Source organism: Tachysurus vachellii, chromosome 18 (genome assembly GCF_030014155.1).
Source record: "Tachysurus vachellii isolate PV-2020 chromosome 18, HZAU_Pvac_v1, whole genome shotgun sequence".
Taxonomy (NCBI): Eukaryota; Metazoa; Chordata; class Actinopteri; order Siluriformes; family Bagridae; genus Tachysurus; species Tachysurus vachellii.
In genome coordinates, this window is record NC_083477.1 from 1,624,088 (window position 1) to 1,645,683 (window position 21,596).

The following is a 21,596-nucleotide window of genomic DNA, read 5'->3' on the forward strand; positions in this document are numbered from 1 at the left end:
CGTCCAATCAGGGCGTCAGGTGCTTCTCATAATCCTTCACCCGTCTCAAATTTCATGCTAAGACCTGACGCCAGTTTACTAAATTATAATAAACTAATGGTGCTACGTGTTTTTACTTTACAGCTCATTAACCTTTATTTTATTCATTCTGTCTGGTACACAAGCCCCTCCCTTTCCATGGTGTAAGATGGGACTTCAGCACTCCTCACCTCTCTCATTTCTTTCTCAAGCCTAAAGTCAGGCAGCGTCTCGAGACAGAAGATGACGATGGACACCACGATGACCATGACGCTGATGATGGCGATGATGCGAGCGCCTCCTGACGATTCTGGGTGCTCGAACAGCATCCACAGCTTTCTCTGGATCTCGTTGCTCGGCAGCGGCCTGGGCTCCTCTTTGGGGAAGCCCTCATCTTCCTTGAAGCGGGTCATGACCTCTTCTCCGAGCTCATAGAAGCGCAGCTCGTCCATAAAGATGTCCAGAGGCACGTTGGCCGGTCGGCGCAGGCGTCCTCCGGACTGGTAGAAGTACAGGATGGCGTCAAAACAGAAGCGGTTGCGGTCCAGGAAGAGCTCGTTGCGGAGCGGGTCGAAATAGCGCAGTCGACGCTGCGGGTCGCCGAGCAACGAGTCGGGAAACTGCGCCAACGTGCGCAGCTGAGTCTCGTACCTCATCCCTGAGACGTTGATGGCCAGACGCTCGCTCAGCGCCCAGCCCCCTGACCGCCGACTCTCTCTCTTACTCTTCTCCTTCTTTCCTCCTTCATGTTCCTTTTCACCCTTCTCACCCTTCTCAGCCTTGTTATGTTGCTCTTTGCTTTTCTTGTTTCTCTCGTTCTCCATCCCTTCACTGTCTCCTCCTCCTCCTCCTCCTCCTCCTCCAGGCCTGTCCATCTTCACTCCTTTATCAGAGCCTCACAGCGGTGCTCCAGACTGAACCTTTCTCCTGTGAGAGCAGAAATGTAATCATGTCACTTGAGCATGAGACTCCAAGGCCAACGTGAATACCTCATGCCAAACAAGATGACCTCTGAGTGTGTGAACTCGTACAGACACACACACTCTCACACACACACTCTGATTTACTCTTAATGAAGTGTTCACTTCAGCTGCTTCTGATTAGAACGTGTTTGTCCAAATCACAGTTTGAACTCACAGAAACTGATTCAGAAGCAAAGATTTTCTTGATTTATGTCATTTTCTTGTAATTGACTCAAAACAAAATCTTTCACACAGTCATACAGTTTATTAAAAGTATTTACTACTCAATAAAATAATCAAATATTATGTTGACTTCTGTTAAAGAAAAAGACTTGCATGAAAACCTAAATGTATTCAATAAAAAAATTATCTTTAAGAGCAAATAATATTTACATAAATGTCAAAAAGAAGAATTTCGCAACTTATATTAAATAAATTAAATAAAAACAGGAAATGTGATTAGAGAAAAAGTCAGAAAAATATAAATGAAAAATAATTCTTACAATCTTAAAGTGTCATTTCTGTTAAGATTAATATCATAAGTCATTTTTCTTTTCACTTTATTTATTTATTTGTTTATTTAATTTTTATTTTATTTGTTTTTCTTTTCACTTTTTTAAACTCACTGGATGTTTTTAACCTTACTGAAATGATATACATTTATGATACTTTAAATAAAATTATATTTTTTTTCTCAATTTTGATCAACTTAACATATTAATAATAAAACATAATAAACTTTACAGCTACTACATGATTTGCAAAATACAAATGCCACAATTGTTGCGCAACATAAGAAAACACAGTCACACACACACACACACACAAACACAAACAGTGAGAATCGTTAAATCGTAAAAACACTAATACAGAATGTAAATTAATGTATATATTAAAAACCTTTAAAATTTTAAAAGAATTATATAATACACATCACATATGGAAAAAATATGACACTAGACGTCAATGAAGCTCAGTATATGTCAAGTATACATAACGATATTCAGGGTCTTAAAGTACGAATTTTCAAATTTAATGCATAAATGAAACATTCGTTAACAAAACATCTAATCAATAATCAATAAAAGCTCTTGATGTACACAATATTTCAGAAAGGTCCATTATGATGTAATTGTTCAAGAAAATTAACGTTAATTTGTCGTAATTTAGCCCCAAATCTCAGCTCTTTATCACCATATGATAACTCATCAATACAGCAATCGTTTTTCCTAATTAAACTTATATCATTTGCAACCACACACACACACACACACACACACACACACACACACACTGCCAGCTGTGATCTAAAGTGAACCGTAAACACCGTAATCCTCTGAAGCATGTTGACAGAACAGTGTCAAATGTTAGTGTCAAACACTCATGTTTCTATATATGGATTAAAACTTACATGAAACCCTTATAAAAAATTTTACATTAATTTATACTATATAACCATTTTTATAAAAACAGATATTAAAATGCTTAAAAGTTTGTCCGTGAGCAGGTGTTTGTAGAATTCGAGATCGTGTAGCTTTACTCACAACGAGCTGATCAAAAGTCTTCAGGTCCAGGTGGTAAGTCTTTACTGTACCACTGTGTCTCCTGTAGCTATGGATTAAATCCCGCTCAGAACGCTGTGTGTTTTCTCGACTACGTCCCCAACACCGAGAGCCGTGTGTCCCTGCACCTCCGTGTCCATCAGTCTGTCACTGCCCTGCAGGGGGCATCCTGTCCTGCCTTGTCCCGTCCCGTTTCTGAAGCTGTTTGTTGGACTCTGGTGTCTCTTGAGTCTCTCACTGTCTCTTCTACACGGGAATGCTGTCATGTTGAAATTCAATCCAGGTTCCATCACCCCGAGCTCCCCGTAAACGCAGGGCCTAATTTAGAAGGTCATACACGTTTTCTCTTCCTGCTGCGTCTTCCTTCTGCTCTCACTACTTCTTTTTCTTTATTCTTGTTCTATCTGCACTAATTGGGGATATTGAATCCTGTAAGTCAGATCACATTTGGAATAGAAACGCATTCTTGTTCCTGGGAATGTTTACACTTTTACACAACTATAAATGTTCTATTTTATCTAATTACACTTTATCCTTTATTAGATGTGTTCAATACGATGAGAATGCAATGACAATTTTTTTGTGAGAATGTTTTTAACTTTAAACTTAAATTAAGAAGATTTTGAGGTAACGAGTTGATATTTGTGATATTATAAATGATACGATACAAATAACATGTAATATAAAATGATAAACTTATTATGACGCACTATGTTAAAATATGATACAATATGATACAACAATGTAATACTCTGATGCAATACAATACGGTGTGAAATGATACAATATGATATGAAATGATATGGAGTGATACGATACAATATGATATGATACGATACAATACATGATATGATACGGAGTGAAACGATACAATATGATATGATACAATTTGGTGTGTTTCAATACAATATGATATGATATCATACAATACGGTGTGATACGATACAATACGATATGATACGATACAATACGGTGTAAAACGAAACAATACGGTGTGATACGATACAATATGGTATGATACAATACAGTACGGTGTGATAAGATACGATATGATATGATACAATTCGGTGTGATTCGATACAATATGATATGATACGATACAATACGATATGATACGATATAATACGATGCGATACAATACAATATTATACGATACAATTCGATATTACACGATACAATATGATATTATACGATTCAATATGATACAATATGATACGATACAATATGATATGATACGATACAATACAATACAATACGATACAATATGATATGATATAATACAATACAGTGTGATACGATACAATACGATATGATACAATACAATACAATGTGATACGATATGACACAAAACAATACGATGTGATACGATACAATATGGTGTGATACGATACAATACGATATGATACAATACAATACGATGTGATATGATACAATATGATATGATACAATACAATAGGTGTGAAACGATATGATACAATACAATACGATGTGATACGATACAATATGGTGTGATACGATACAATACGATATGATACAATACAATACGATGTGATACGATACAATATGATATGATACGATATAATACGGTGTGATACGATATGATAAAATACAATACGATGCGATACGATACAATATGGTGTGATACTATGCAATACGATATGATACAATACAATACGATGTGATACGATACAATATGGTGTGATACTATGCAATACGATATGATACAATACAATACGATGTGATACGATACAATATGGTGTGATACGATACAATACGATATGATACAATACAATACGATATGATACGATACAGTATGATATGATACAATACAATACAGTGTGATACGATATGATAAAATACAATACGATGTGATACGATACAATATGGTGTGATACGATACAATATGGTGTGATACGATACAATACGATATGATTCAATACAATACGATGTGATACGTTACAATATGGTGTGATACTATGCAATACGATATGATACAATACAATACGATGTGATACGATACAATATGGTGTGATACTATGCAATACGATATGATACAATACAATACGATGTGATACGATACAATATGGTGTGATACGATACAATACGATATGATACAATACAATACGATATGATACGATACAGTATGATATGATACAATACAATACAGTGTGATACGATATGATAAAATACAATACGATGTGATACGATACAATATGGTGTGATACGATACAATATGGTGTGATACGATACAATACGATATGATACAATACAATACGATGTGATACGTTACAATAGGATATGATACGATACAATACGGTGTGATACGATATGATAAAATACAATACGATATGATACAATACAATACGATGTGATACGATACAATATGATATGATACGATACAATACAGTTTAATACGATATGATACAATACAATACGATGTGATACGATACAATATGGTGTGATACGATACAATACGATATGATACAATACAATACGATGTGATACGATACAATATGGTGTGATACGATACAATATGTTGTGATACGATACGATATGATACGATATATAATACAATATGATATGATACGATACAATATGGTGTGATACGATACAATACGGTGTGAAACCATACAATACGATATGATGCAATACGATGCAATACAATACGGTGCGAAACGATACAACATGATATGATACGTTACAATACAGTACGATATGATACGATAAAATACGATATGATACGATACAATACGATATGATACAGTACAATACTGTGTGATACAATACAATACTGTGTGATACAATACAATACTGTGTGATACGATACAATATGATATGAAATGATATGATACAATAAGATAGGAAACGATGCCATGCAATACAATACTATACAGCACAATACGACGTTATATGATAGTGACGAAGTGACATGACATACAGCTAAGTACGGTGACCCATACTCAGAATTCGTTCTCTGCATTTAACCCTTCCAAAGTGCACACACACAGCAGTGAACACACACACACACACACAGCAGTGAACAAACACACAGCAGTGAACACACACACAGCAGTGAACACACACACACAGCAGTGAACACACACACACCGTGAACACACACACACCGTGAACACACACACCGTGAACACACACCCGGAGCAGTGGGCAGCCATTTATGCTGTGGCGCCCGGGGAGCAGTTGGAGGGGTTCGGTGCCTTGCTCAAGGGCACCTCAGTCGTGGTATTGCCGGCCCGAGACTCAGGCGTCATTGGGCATCAAGGCAGGATACACCCTGGACGGCGTGCCAACCCATCGCATGGCACACACACATTCATTCACTCACGCAATCACACACTACGGACAATTTTCCAGAGATGCCAATCAACCTACCATGCATGTCTTTGGACCGGGGGAGGAAACCGGAGTACCCGGAGGAAACCCCCGAGGCACGGGGAGAACATGCAAACTCCACATACACAAGGTGGAGGCGGGAATCGAACCCCCAACCCTAGAGGTGTGAGGTGAACGTGCTAATCACTAAGCCACCGTGCCGCCCAGTTTTATATACATTTATGTAAATTCTTAAAAGCATTATACAAATAATTTGAATTGAATTGAATATGATATGATACAGTGTGATACGATATATAATACCATATGATACAACACTATTCAATACAACAATTCAATGTGATACGATGAGAAGATTTATTACCCTCTTATCAATACATATATATATATATACACACACACTGATATACAGTATATATATATATATATATATATATATATATATATATATATATATACACTGTATATCAGTGTGTGTATATATATACACACACTGTATATATATATATATATATATATATATATATATATATATATATATATATATATATATATATATATATATATATATATGTATATATATATATATATATATATATATATATATATATATATATATATATATATATATATATATATATACATATATACATATACATATATATAGTATGAAGGAAGGGAGAAAACATGTCCAGACCTCTGGGTGGGCCAGAGTACCATGGTGGGTTTAATGTGCACCTCCCATTCAAGCTCCTTCCCCTCAAGAACCACCATTGCCTGGTTTATGGAAATCGATGTGGTTTATCTGTATATAGTAACACTTTCTCTTCACCTGACCTCATCACAGCCACATTGTTGATTAGTACAACGAGCCAATGATCTCCTGGTGAAAACTCACATAGAGTTTAACTTTAAATTAAAACTCATAATTTATTAAAATTTATAAAATAAATTATAGCATGTCTTTATTAAAATGTGTCTTATAGTTTGAACTAATATAGTGGAGTTTAATACAAACACACTCCATTTCCCATGATCCTCAACAACCTGATTCATCACATGACTTATACTCTCTCCTTAGCTCCTCCCCAACTTACCTGTTCGCCTGTTCAAAACTTCAAATATCTGCAGCAGAGCTCAGGTTGTTGCGAAGTCTTGCCTCCGTGTTCATCCAGTGACAATTCCGAGTCTCAGATCCGATCGATATTCTGGTTTTGATTTCCTGCACATCTTATTTAGTTAATCCGCAGTAGTCTGTCTGACGATCGTCTGACCCCGAGCTTCCTTTGTCCTTTTGGGTTGTCCCCACATTTGCATCCAAACCTTATGCGATCCTGTGACAACCACATGATTTGTGTAATCTCGCACAACGCACACACTGAATTAGATCAGCGATATAATAAATACATTTACTATATAATCTTCACTAACTGCTGGATCCTGCTCCGGGATGTGGAGTGATGTATCCGGATCCAGTCCCTGCAATACTGTGGCGGAAAAGGAATTTTGTATCAATTCATAATTCATAATTCTTCTTACTTTGTATTTTTTTTTTCCCTGTGGTTTTCAAGGTGCTTCATGATTTGGTTCAATTTAATAAAAAATGGTTGACTAAATTTTTATTTATTTATGATTCGTAGTCAGTGTAAAACTATGTGCATTTATATACATACGTCAACAAAATTAATTAATGAAAAATGCCTTTGAACAGATGTTTAATATTGTAATGTACTAGTGGGTCAGTTTCCCTTAGATTCTTTTCAGATTTATTGTTTGTGCGTGTGATTCGTTTATTTCTATGTGATTCTTTGTAGAAGATTTATTTATTGTACATGTGATTCTTTTATGTTCATTTGTGTATCATTTACTTCATTTATTTATCTTCATTATACACCTGTAGGAGATTTTATTTATATTTATTGACGTGATGTCACTTCCTTCCTTGTGATTATATATTTGTTTGGCTGTAACAGGATTCAGCTATGAAGTGAAGTCAAAATGTCTCTGATGCCCTCTAGTGGCTGACTGCAGTATAAATTTGTATCTCCTTTAATTTCCCATATTTACATTTTAAGATTCTGTTCTGAAAATGTTGTTTTTCCAGAAATAATGTCTTCTGATTTTTAAAGGTGGGATGTGGTAGCCTAGTGGTTAAGGTGTTGGACTAGGTCAGGGGTCGGGAACCCGTGGCTCCGGAGCCGCAAGTGGCTCTTTCATCCATCTGCTGCGGCTCCCTGTAGATTTGGAAAATAAATATTTAATTTAAATTTATTAATCTAAATTTAGTTAGTTAGTTATTTTTTTTTTAAAATGAATTTTAAATTCTAAGATTATGATGCTCTTGTAACATTAACAGGGCTCTCAAGTTTTGAAGACAGGCAAGCGTGACATGGACAAGACACCTGTCACTCAAGATATACAGGTATGGAATCTTATGTGTAATGTGTAAAGTTCTCCGTTTAAATATAAGAAAATAACAGAATTAATCCACAGTAATCCATTCCATCCATCCATTCCAACTTTTCCCTGCGGCAGACTGTTGATTTTAATTTGTGTGTGTGTGTGTGTGTGTGTGTGTGTGTGTGTGAGAGAGAGAGAGAGAGAGAGAGAGAGAGAGATTATGACTTGTGGTGTTTATTGTAAGTGTTTGTTACCTTTTTAGACCCCTTTATCATGTGTAATGTTGCTCCCATATAAAACAGTTCAGCACAAGCTCAGACATTTTTAGGGTCATGATTGAGGACAATGTTTTGTGTTGAGGTTTTGTTCAAACTCTCTCTCCAGCGAAAATACCCTCTCTAATGTATGGTTTGTTTTTCTCATTGGTTTGAACGTGCCAACCAACTAAGACACCGTGCCCCCTAAGTCCCACCCTAGCTTGTGAAAAGGACCAATGAGTGTTGACGCGGCAGCTGAAGTTAGAGATGAATTTACGGAGACTGACTGACCGATTGAAAATGATACGGAAACATAAATCAGGGTACCAGAATTTATTTTTATTCTTTATTACCGGCGCGCAAAAGAAAAACTGGATACGAGTCACATGACGCATGTCGCAAGCATTATATTGTATAAAGCGCTTATACATATAAAAGTAACATTATGTCACGCATTTAATCATATTAGAGAAAACACGCATCCAACACTGCTCTTGGATGGATATAGTATTTAAAATATATTATGCAGAACCAAATTATCTTTATTAAAAATTAAGACAATGGGTAATTTTTGTGGTTTTATTTAAATAATTCAGTCAGTCTCCTCTTGACCTGCTGAATTCAATCTACAGGATGCAGCTCCAGAGCATTTTTGGAGAGGTTTGTGTTGCAGTGCGCATCTTCTGCACTCTGCCTGTCTCTGTTTCTGGTGCAGAAAGAGCTTTCAGGAAGTTGAAGCTTGTCAAAAACTATCTCAGGTCTACGCAAACTCAAGAAAGGTTTAATAGCCTTGCCCGACTTTCAATTGAAAGCCGACTAAGCAGACAGCTGGACTGCAAAGTCCTCATAAGTGACTTTGCCAACAAAAAGGTCAGACAATTGGATTTTGGTTCATCCTAGGTGAAGTGACGTAAAAGGTCATGAAGGGTTAATGATCAAACCGATATACATGTAATAATCGTTCGTATAATTTTCATAGTTGTTTCAAAGTTCATTACTGATTGAAATTTGTTTATTGTTTGCGCTCCATTTGTTTTTATCTATAATGTTATATTTGAATATTTTGCTTTAACTGATGTTCAGTAAAAACCTTTATTTACATTTATTTGTTATCGGTTTTGTTATATTTTAAGAAACCCCTATTAGATTACATGTGGGCCTCCATGCTCATATATTGTACAATAAATTATATTAGTGCAGGGGTGTGGGGGGGCCACAAATTTTTTTCAGGGGGCCCCGAATCCTCTAGCTACGGCCCTGCACTGGGGGATACATTTATTATCAAAATAAAACCACGTTTCTATTCTGTTAGACGTGTCACGTTTTCTTTTTCTTTATAGTTTATACTGTTTTTAGTCCCTACACCTAACGCAAGAAGAAACAAAGCTACAGCGTGTAACATGGGAAGTGAACCGTGTGGAGGATTCCGAGTGAACCGGAGCCCGATTTTTACTAGTGAGGTAAAAGTTACGACGTGGTTAATATTAGCAGCTAGTTAGCAACAACAGGGGTTTATTTTCTACGTGATCACAAACTCTTATAATTATAATTATAATTACAATAAAGAAACAAAACCACCTGCTTTTATAAACTTTTATTGTAAAAACACAATAACAGCGAGATGATGTGTAACAGCCGACCATCCCGAATCGCTCACAGCACACTTACAACACGTTAAAATAAAAGTCCATGTCAGGGACGTGGGGATAAGACAGACCCAAATGCAGGATAGCACAAAAGAAAACAGGATTTATTAAATAAAAAAAAACACAAAACAGGACGCGACAAGAGACGACATTAGACGACGACAGAGGATTCCGCGCTGCTCAAGGCAACGTGGCTCGACATGAGGAACAGGTGTGCAGAGGCGGGGACGACGAGACAAGGGCGGGGCAGACACGACAAAAGCACGTGGCCAAAGTCCTGACAGTCCAAATGCAGAACCACATGCAAAGTGAAGAAAACAGGTCTAGTGTCATCAGGCACTTGGGAGGAAGAAAGATGATGAGATGGCTTCGGAAGAAAATAAAGACAAAAAAAAAAAAAGATAAAAGGCAGAAGTTCGTTTCTTGACAGGATAAAAGCAAAGAAAAAAAATCGAGTTGTAACGTACAGTAATCTAGTGCGATGACTAAGAATGAAGGATTGTTTATAGCTAATATCATGATGTCTTAGTGCAGAGTTTTCATGGAGTGTTTATTCGGTTATTTGACATCCAAAAATAAACTTTAAAGCTGAACAGTTTTTCGCTTGTGAACTTTTATCGCAACAATTCACCGAAATGATCTAAATATCCGCAGCAGTTATCTACAGAATCTCTGAATAAATGATGTGTAACAATAAAATCAGGAGTTATCATCTGGTGTCCCGCCAGCTCGCTCTCTCTCTCACACACACACGTTTCATATTTAAAACCTTTGACTCCGCCTCTTCCTTTAGGTCAACATTTCACCGATATACACTTATGGAACATCAATATTTGTACTGCTGGTTAAAATATTTCTAAAGTACACTCCAGATATAATTATTGACACCCTCCGTTTACACAGACACCGACTACATTTAGAGGAGGAGATTGGAACAAATAAAGTACAAAAAATAAATATATATATAGATCCTAACCTGTGTTTTGAAACATTTTAAACCTTTGCTTAATCTTGTTACGCCTATTTTAATACGGTAATTTAGGTGATTTTATACATAAAGGATCGAAGGCTCACCTTTTAAAAACAAACACACACACACAATCAGTAACTGTTCCACAGAGACGATATAACCCTTATTGCACCTTACGATATTTTTATACTGTAAGAGTTATTTGCATAAATTGTGCTTTAGACGTTTTACCTCACAGCTGCTCTGCTGCTACAGACCACACTCTACACTATCACTATCATTTATTATCAAAATAAAACCACGTTTCTATTCTGTTAGACGTGTCATGTTTTCTTTTTCTTTATAGTTTATACTGTTTTTAGTCCCTACACCTAACGCAAGAAGAAACAAAGCTACAGCGTGTAACATGGGAAGTGAACCGTGTGGAGGACTCCGAGTGCCGGGAGGTGACTGGAGGACATCGGCGTCAGATCAGGGGCCGATAACCGGAGCCCAGTCGCTCCTTTTGCGTCCGTACTGTGAGGAGGAAAATAAAAACAAAACATCACAGGATGAAAATGAACTTTTCTGTAAAGAACAGTGCTGTGTGTGTGTGTGTGTGTGGTGACCTACCTGGATGTCAGTGAGTTCTTTGTAGAACCTGGTGGCGAGCTCAGGACCATTCTTCATGGTTGGGATTTCATATTGCTAATCAAAAGAGAATCATCAATAAGCTTATTTATCTGAACTGTTCCTTATGTTCGTTTTCATTACGACCAAAATTCTGTGGCGAGACGAATTCGTGGGTAACTGAAGGAGCTCCACGGAGCAGACGGGAAAAACTTTACATCAGCTGACTCGACACTTCTTGATTTTGAACACAACCTGGGTTTGTGATGATAAAGGTGTGAGGTCGTACCTGTCCTTTATAGAGCAGACTGCCGACAGGACACACCACACACGCCGTCCCTGCTCCAAACACCTCCAACACCCGTCCTCCTCTCAGAGCCTCCAGCAGCTCCTTCATCAACAGAGTCCGCTCTGTCACCTTAAACTCACCCTGCAGCACACACACACACACACACACACCAGTCACCCATTAGCATGAGCATACTACACACCAGCAATAATAAGAGAAGCTTAAGAATTCGCTTGCACACACACACTCGCCCGCGCCACGCACACACTCGCCCGCGCCGCGCACACACTCGCCCGCGCCGCGCACACACTCGCCCGCGCCGCGCACACACTCGCCCGCGCCGCGCACACACTCGCCCGCGCCGCGCACACACACACTCACTCACCCACTCCCTGGCCAGGTCCAGCAGAGACTGTCTGGTGACTCCGGGGAGAATGATGCCATCTAGTGGAGGAGTGACCAGCTCTCGTTCTGTAGACGAACAAAACAAACACAATCTCTGGTATAATTACACACTGTTATTACTGTTTAACTGCAATAATAACAATAACAAAGTATTTTAAACAACACGTGCAATAACAGAAAGACAAGCAATATGTCTGTTAGCGTAACAATTTACTCGTGGTCTCTTTTTACTTCTTTGTATTTATACATTGTGTTGTGTTTATACTGTATACCATATTATGTCATATATATATATATATATATATATATATATATATTTGCATTTCTTTCTCTTTGCTGCTGTAACAGAGACATTTCCCCATTGTGGGACGAATAAAGGTCTATCTTATCTTATCTTACCATGAGCTACAACTCATCATCTGAACACGGCTTCTGGTTATTAAAGCGTATGAGGATTTGTGAGTTACAGCAGAAACCACATTTTCAGATCCTCACTACCTCCTTTTTACTCAGACTCATCTGAGCAGGGGATCATTTTAACTTTTAACCTTTACATCGATTCGGATGTGAATTCGAGGCTTCAGCGGCGTGAAAACTGAACTGAAAGCTTTTTTTCTTTTCTTTGCGTCTCCTGGTAACAGGATCACCTTAAACACGTGTGTGTGTACATTTTTGGTTTTAAGTAATTCAAAAGGTGATTAATGTGTTAATCCTCTTAGAGCATTGTCTGTGTTGCTTTATGTCCAATATAACAGATGACAAATCATTGGCACCCTATACACGTGTGTGTGTGTGTGTGAGACAGAGACAGACAAATATACTGTACTTCTGCTGCTACACTGCCTTCTGTTTTCATCCTCATTGTTTTTGTCCGCTGCTGTAACTTTGGGAATTTTCCACCCGAGTGTAATAGTGTTCTCTTCTATTAATGTACACTCCTCACCTTGTCCTGTGTTCACTCCAGTGTGTGTGTGAGATTTTCCTGCTGTTTTTTTTTTTTAAAAGGTCACTAGCTCAGTAATCAGTGAGACAGAATCAGAGCACAGACAAACAGATGGTGATTTAAGGCCCCAGAATTCCATGTGCCAAATTTCTACATTTTTCCAAAACTTTTCCATTCCAGATTGAAATAAGACTCCTGATACATGTACTGTAAGTGTGTGTGTGTGTGTGTGTGTGTGTGTGTGTGTGTGTGAGAGAGAGAGAACATGCTCACCTCCATTCTCATTGGTCCAGTAGATGAAGAGGTTCATGGTACCGACCTCAGTGATCTCCTCTTTCTCACCGTACAGCCACAGAACCTGCTGACAGTCCTGTTTCACTGCCTCACTCTGGATGGCTATAGTAGGCCCATAGTTACTGAAACACACACATGCACAGACACAGACACACACACACACACAGGCACACAGAATAAAAATTACATTTAATTAACTTTAAATGGCAATGTAATAAATGACAAGTGTGATGAAATCATAATGTGCCTCGGAGGATGATTATTTTATCACACTTTCAATTCACTCTTGATTTGTCAGTGAGGGAAAAAAGAAAAAACCCAATAAATCAATAAAATAAAACAAAAATAACGAAACAAAAATATATATATAAAATAAATAAAAACCTTCTTGGGCCCTAATAAACAAAACAGAAACACACTATTGAGGCGGGGTGTAACTTTGAGCCCATGACTGTTCAAACTGAAAAGCATCCAATAAGAGACATTAATCATGTGTCAATGTAGAACTACTGTATCATATCAGCAGTGATTAATCAAACACACATTCATCTGAAGCACTGATTAAACAGTCACATTATTTACAACATCGCACAAAACATCACACTCCCTCCATGAATCTATGTATGTGTGTTTGTGTGTGTATGTGTGTATCGGTGTATCTGTGTGTGTGTTTAATCCTGTGTAATGCTCCTAACTCAGCAAACTTTACACCACTTTAGTTTCAAATGTCTGTGCAGCAGTGAAAGGCTAGTATGAAGTGTGTGTGTGTGTGTGTGTGTGTGTGTGTGTGTGTGTGTGTGTGTGTGCACAGCATTGCATCAGATTTCTACTTGACTTCTCTCAGTGTTATGTGTCAAATAAATAAAATGTTATATTATAAATATATACACAAAAAAGAAAAAAAGAATATTAAGAAAAATAAAAATAAAGAAGTCTTTATTTGTGAAACTTACTAATGGTCACTTTAAAAATAAAAACAACAACAAAACAGCCTGAAATGGGAACGACAGAATAAAGGAAAACAGGATAAAGTACATGGATTTGGGGGAAACGGGAAAAAAACCAACCACATGAATAGCCAGAAAAATTAAGGATCAGAATTTAGACACATTTATAAACCTAGTGCTAAAGTGTCTTTAGTTAGAATTTATAATTCTTTAAAAAGAAATCAACTGAATAAATAGTGAAGATCAAGTGAAAAATACTGAACATTTTTAAATAAATGCAATAAAAATGACAGATTTTATTTGCCTCTGACCTGCCCATCTTGTAGGCTCCTACTCCGCCTCTGCAGGCTCGCACGAAGCGAGGATCCGCCAGCAAGGACACGGGATTGAAGGCTCCTGTGGAGAAGTACGGCCCCACCGGCCCCACGATGACAAACAGGAGGGCGTGGCCTGCTCGGGACACGCCCAATGTAGGCTGAGCCAAAAGGAAAAAGGTCAGTATAGCAGACGTGATCCGATAAACCTATTCTTACATACAAGAACATACGTGAGTAGAGTTCAGCGTCTCACCTCAATGCCGATGAAGGTGGGTCTGATGTAAAGACTGGCGTCGGTGGAGTACGGAACCCACTCCTGGTCCAAATCAATCAGCTTCTTAATACAGTCCAACAGCTCGCGCTTATCAAACAACTGCAGAGAGAATCAGAGCTGATGATGACGATGGAGAGACCGTGGTCTTATTCCCACATTCGTCTATCTGTCTCTCTCTCTGTCTGTCTGTGTCCCTGTCTGTCTGTCTGTCTGTCTGTATGTGTCCCTGTCTGTCTGTCTGTCTGTCTGTGTCCCTGTCTGTCTGTCTGTCTGTCTGTGTGTGTGTCCCTGTCTGTCTGTCTGTCTGTCTGTCTGTGTGTGTGTGTCCCTGTCTGTCTGTCTCTGTGTGTGTGTCCCTGTCTGTCTGTCTCTGTGTGTGTCCCTGTCTGTCTGTCTCTGTGTGTGTGTGTCCCTGTCTGTCTGTCTCTGTGTGTGTCCCTGTCTGTCTGTCTCTGTGTGTGTGTCCCTGTCTGTCTGTCTCTGTGTGTGTGTCCCTGTCTGTCTGTCTGTCTCTGTGTGTGTGTCCCTGTCTGTCTGTCTGTCTCTGTGTGTGTGTCCCTGTCTGTCTGTCTGTCTCTGTGTGTGTGTGTCCCTGTCTGTCTGTCTCTGTGTGTGTGTCCCTGTCTGTCTGTCTCTGTGTGTGTGTCCCTGTCTGTCTGTCTGTGTCCCTGTCTGTCTGTCTGTGTCCCTGTCTGTCTGTCTGTGTCCCTGTCTGTCTGTCTCTGTGTGTGTGTCCCTGTCTGTCTGTCTCTGTGTGTGTGTCCCTGTCTGTCTGTCTCTCTGTGTGTGTCCCTGTCTGTCTGTCTCTGTGTGTGTGTCCCTGTCTGTCTGTGTGTCCCTGTCTGTCTGTCTCTGTGTCCCTGTCTGTCTGTCTCTGTGTCCCTGTCTGTCTGTCTGTGTCCCTGTCTGTCTGTCTGTGTCCCTGTCTGTCTGTCTGTGTCCCTGTCTGTCTGTCTGTGTCCCTGTCTGTCTGTCTGTGTCCCTGTCTGTCTGTCTCTGTGTGTGTGTCCCTGTCTGTCTGTCTCTGTGTGTGTGTCCCTGTCTGTCTGTCTCTGTGTGTGTGTCCCTGTCTGTCTGTCTCTGTGTGTGTCCCTGTCTGTCTGTGTGTCCCTGTCTGTCTGTCTCTGTGTCCCTGTCTGTCTGTCTCGGTGCGTCTGTGTCCCTGTCTGTCTGTCTCGGTGCGTCTGTGTCCCTGTCTGTCTGTCTCGGTGCGTCTGTGTCCCTGTCTGTCTGTCTCGGTGCGTCTGTGTCCCTGTCTGTCTGTCTCGGTGCGTCTGTGTCCCTGTCTGTCTGTCTCGGTGCGTCTGTGTCCCTGTCTGTCTCGGTGCGTCTGTGTCCCTGTCTGTCTCTCTGTGCGTCTGTGTCCCTGTCTGTCTCTGTGCGTCTGTGTCCCTGTCTGTCTCTGTGCGTCTGTGTCCCTGTCTGTCTCTGTGCGTCTGTGTCCCTGTCTGTCTCTGTGCGTCTGTGTCCCTGTCTGTCTCTGTGCGTCTGTGTCCCTGTCTGTCTCTGTGCGTCTGTGTCCCTGTCTGTCTCTTTCTCTGTGTGTGTCCCTGTCTGTCTCTCTCTCTGTGTGTGTCCCTGTCTGTCTCTCTCTCTGTGTGTGTCCCTGTCTGTCTCTCTCTCTGTGTCCCTGTCTGTCTGTGTGTCCCTGTCTGTCTCTCTCTGTGTGTGTCCGTCTGTCTCTCTGTGTGTGTCCCTGTCTGTCTCTCTCTGTGTGTGTCCCTGTCTGTCTGTGTGTCCCTGTCTGTCTCTCTGTGTGCGTGTGTCCCTGTCTGTCTCTCTGTCTGTCTCTCTGTGTGTGTCCCTGTCTGTCTCTCTCTGTGTGTGTCCCTGTCTGTCTCTCTGTGTGCGTGTGTCCCTGTCTGTCTCTCTGTCTGTCTCTCTGTGTGTGTCCCTGTCTGTCTCTCTCTGTGTGTGTCCCTGTCTGTCTCTCTCTGTGTGTGTCCCTGTCTGTCTCTCTGTGCGTGTCTCTCTGTCTGTCTCTCTCTGTGTGTCCCTGTCTGTCTCTCTCTGTGTGTGTCCCTGTCTGTCTCTCTCTGTGTGTGTCCCTGTCTGTCTCTCTCTGTGTGTGTCCCTGTCTGTCTCTCTCTGTGTGTGTTCCTGTCTGTCTCTCTCTCTGTGTGTCCCTGTCTGTCTCTCTGTGTCCCTGTCTGTCTGTCTCTCTGTGTGTGTCCCTGTCTGTGTGTGTGTGAGACTCACCGGCAGGCAGCAGCGGTCTGCACTGCGGTACATACGCTCCATATTCAGCATGGGCCGAAACAGACGGATCTGATTGTCCACTCCCCGGAACGCCTTCATACCCTCAAACAGCTAATGCACAGAGACAGGCGCGCGGCACACACACAGACAGGCGCGGGGCGCACACACAGACAGGCGCGCGGCACACACACACAGACAGGCGCGCGGCACACACACACAGACAGGCGCGCGGCACACAAACACACAGACAGGCGCGCGGCACACAAACACACAGACAGGCGCGCGGCACACACACACACACAGACAGGCGCGCGGCACACACACACACACAGACAGGCGCGCGGCGCACACACAGACAGACGCGCGGCACACACACACACACACAGGCGCGCGGCACACACACACAGACAGGCGCGCGGCACACACACACAGACAGGCGCGCGGCACACACACACACAGACAGGCGCGCGGCACACACACAGACAGGCGCGCGGCACACACACAGACAGGCGCGCGGCACACACACAGACAGGCGCGCGGCACACACACAGACAGTACAGAAAGAGAAACAAGAGCAGGGTTACAATCATGTCAGGTTTGATCAAATCCAGTCTTTAACCTAAAGTCTGAAACCTACAACATGATTAAGAAAATGTGACACTGATTTATAAAACATTATAGAACAGAAAAATAAATCTCAGAAAAAAAGTCACAGAAATGGCTGAGCATGGCTAGTACAGTTAGCGGGCTAATCTAATATGAGAAGGAAGCTGGAACAAACCAGCACTGAAACAACTTTTCACATTTTAAATCATTCAGTCTGCTGTAGGGTGTAATTATTGGCCACGCCCACAAGAGACTCGACCCCTTGCTAAGTCTGCTGAGTTTAAACTCTGAACATTTTCTGGGAAAAAATCTTTGAAAGAAGAACAAATGACATTTCTATGATGTTTTAAGAAATTTGTAGTGATTTAAAAAAAAAATCCAAAATTGTGAACAGAAAACAGTGACTGTGGGTTGTGAATAAATATTGGCACCTCAATGGAGTAATGCAGAACGGAGGATGCCGGGTGGAGCGACAGGTTTTGGAAAGGTTTAATTTGAGGAGTTTCCCATCCTCCTTTCTCTGTCCAGTTCACAGTCAACATGTGATCAGAGAAAAACTTCCCAAAGCCCAGATTGGACAGGCCGGGCTTGGGGTTCGGGGTCTTCCTCTTCTCGATGGTTAAATCTGCAGCCTGAGAGGGGGAGAGAGAGGGAGAGAGAGGGAGGACAAAAGACAGGGAGGTGGGGGTGAAAGCAGACGTGTGGAAGGACAGACAGTCTGTTTATTTTAATTCATCCTGACTGATTGTGCATGCATTTGACACACAGATTAATTGTAATTAAATTAAGAGCAGTGACTGAGCAGAAAGGAAAAAGTGCTGCAGAAAGTGAAAGAGCAAAAAAAAGAGGAAAAAGAAAAATGTCAGAGAAAATCCCACACAGGACACCTCAAACAACACAAACACACTAGGCATAAAAAATATAAACCCCACCCAGACCCAACCCAACAGTGAGAAGGGTTTAACAGCAAAGTCTGCCGCCTTAACTCAAAAACCCTCAACGTGTTCATTCCACCACCAGAAGGGCGTGAACAGGACGAGTGGAAAAAAAGACTCAGGGATCAAGTTACAGCTCTGTTCTTCAGGTTTGCGCAGTGAGTTACCTTGAAAGAGGAGCTGGCAAAGCGCAGAGACCCCAAACACATGGGGAGAGGCTGCAGGAACCGTCCACATAATGCCTGAGAGAGAGAGAGAGAGAGAGAGAGAGAGGGCATTAACTTATATGCACAATAACTGCATTAACCGCAGTCAAGGTGACACACGGTGTTGCTGTTATTGTTGCTAAAGGCAGGTTGCTTGGCAAGAAGGTCAGGGATTTGCAGTCACATGCCACTTCTTAGAAATTAGTGTGCATTTTTGTGTGTGTGTGTGTGTGTTAAATCCCCCCAACAACTAATCACTGCTGACCACTGTCCATTAAAAAAAAAGTCACTGACCATTATTTTTCCTGACATCCAATCAGTGATAATCGTTTCTAGTCTCTCTCTCACACACACACACACACTCACACTCACACACTCACACTCACACACTCACACACTCACACACTCACACACTCACACACACACACACACACACACTCACACACTCACACACTCACACACTCACACACTCACACACACACACACACACACTCACACACACACACACTCACACACACACACACTCACACACACACACACTCACACACACACACTCACACACACACACTCACACACACACACTCACACACACACTCACACACACACACAACACTTCTTACTGATGTCAGAATTGATGTGTGTTGATGTTGACACACACAAAGAATTTGGTTACAGCTGTTTGTGACTCTCAAAAGTACAGACATAAATAACACTATACTATACAATACAGACATAAATAACACTATACTATACAATACAGACATAAATAACACTATACTATACAATACAGACATTAACACTATACAATACAGACATAAATAACACTATACTATACAATACAGACATAAATAACACTATACTATACAATACACACATAAATAACACTATACTATACAATACAGACATAAATAACACTATACTATACAATACAGACATTAACACTATACAATACAGACATAAATAACACTATACTATACAATACACACATAAATAACACTATACTATACAATACAGATATTTACAGTAATAAATATGATAAGACTTCATTAATAAATACAGCTCTAGGCTCATGGGGTCTCTGTTCATCATCCAACATCTGGATAAAAATGTCAATTATGCAAAACGAATTAAACGATTCGACTAACATGCAAATGGACCTGTGACGTCACCCGGTTTCGAGTAAACAATTTAGTTGCAAAAAATAAAAAAATAAATGAATTTACGAGTAATAAAATAATTCTAATAATAAAATGTACCAAGTTTAAGAACGAGTCGCATCAGTCAAGCAGGTTTTATGGCTTTATTTCCATGAAACTTCTCACGTTTGCTATTTTGTTTTGTTTTGCTTTGTTTGTTTGTTTGTTTGTTTGTTCATTTATTTTGAATGTAAACATCTGTAAACTTTCAGCCTGAGGTGTAAAAACCCGCGGGTTAAACCGTGATGAAGGAGCAGAGCTTATTTATTAGCAGGTTTTGTTCATTATTAACAAATAAACACAGAAATTCTCACAGAGTTTGAAGACGAATCAGAAGCTAAAGTGAACTCACCGTCCTCAGAGCCGCCATCATGACACACTGAAAACTGTCCGGCTGGAAACAAACAGCGCTTTCTTTAACGTTCCGTGTTTGTGTGTCCTCGGTGTAAAGCGGGTGTGTCTCAAATCGTACTGTCTAGGGGACAAGTATCAAGCTAGATATGAACAGATTTATTTATACAAGTGTTTAGACAAGACAAAAAAAAGATTTCTGTAGACATAATTATCCACAGGCACTTCCTCTATCTTCATGTTAATTCACTACAGCAGGGAATAAACACATCATTTAGAACATTTACTCAAAGTCATTTTAGTTTTAGCATTAATTAAAAACGATTTAAAAAAAAAAGTGAGCCAAAACAAAGCTTTAAACTAAGACAAATTAAACTAATCATCCAATCACTACAAACAAAGTCGATTTTCTGCACAGAGCCATAAACTGTAAACAAACTCAGCTGTTAATGACAGAAGTGAGTCTAATAAACTTCCAGTTCTTTATTTCAGACGTCCCCTGATGGTTCGTTGATGTGAACGTGACCTTTTATGGAGTTTTGTGGGTGTCACTACATGCAAATGAGCTTAAAGGCGGGGTGCACGATCTCTGAAAGTCAATGTTGACATATGAAATCACCAAAACAAACACGCCCCTAACCCAAATGGGTGTCACCCCTGTTTCGATAGCTCCGCCCCTCACATACATACGTAACCCAGGCAACTATTATGGCGGAACCTTTTGGGGCAGCTGGCCGAGGGGGTATTTTTATAAATAAATGACTTCAATGAGTAATACTATGGTAATACACATGTGTTTTTGTAGTACTGTGTGTTGTACCGTGAAAGGTTTAGCTCTGTTTCACGCGGAAGACGTTCA

General features: G+C 40.2%; 2 protein-coding genes across 2 annotated transcripts in view; both read right to left on the reverse strand.

Annotated features, from left to right (window-relative positions):
- The window catches only part of LOC132860630 (potassium voltage-gated channel subfamily A member 2-like), a 9,704-nt gene extending 6,976 nt beyond the window's left edge, over positions 1-2,728 (reverse strand). Inside the window, exons 1-2 of the mRNA XM_060891878.1 lie at positions 2,525-2,728; positions 210-945 (exon numbers count right to left, since the gene is read on the reverse strand). Of these exons, the coding sequence (XP_060747861.1) occupies positions 210-893 (684 nt within the window). The 5' untranslated portion in view covers positions 894-945; positions 2,525-2,728. The remainder of the gene's footprint in view (positions 1-209; positions 946-2,524) is intronic.
- A 7,401-nt stretch (positions 2,729-10,129) lies between these two features.
- bcat2 (branched chain amino-acid transaminase 2, mitochondrial) lies at positions 10,130-20,795 on the reverse strand. The gene is made up of 11 exons (XM_060891889.1): positions 20,739-20,795; positions 19,152-19,226; positions 18,481-18,681; positions 17,444-17,554; positions 15,224-15,343; positions 14,965-15,128; positions 13,686-13,828; positions 12,450-12,535; positions 12,065-12,205; positions 11,779-11,853; positions 10,130-11,682 (listed from the first exon to the last, which is right to left on the reverse strand). Exons 1-11 carry the CDS (start codon positions 20,757-20,759, stop codon positions 11,638-11,640), a joined length of 1,182 nt encoding a protein of 393 aa, XP_060747872.1. The 5' UTR covers positions 20,760-20,795; the 3' UTR covers positions 10,130-11,637.
- Between the last annotated feature and the right edge of the window lie 801 nt (positions 20,796-21,596).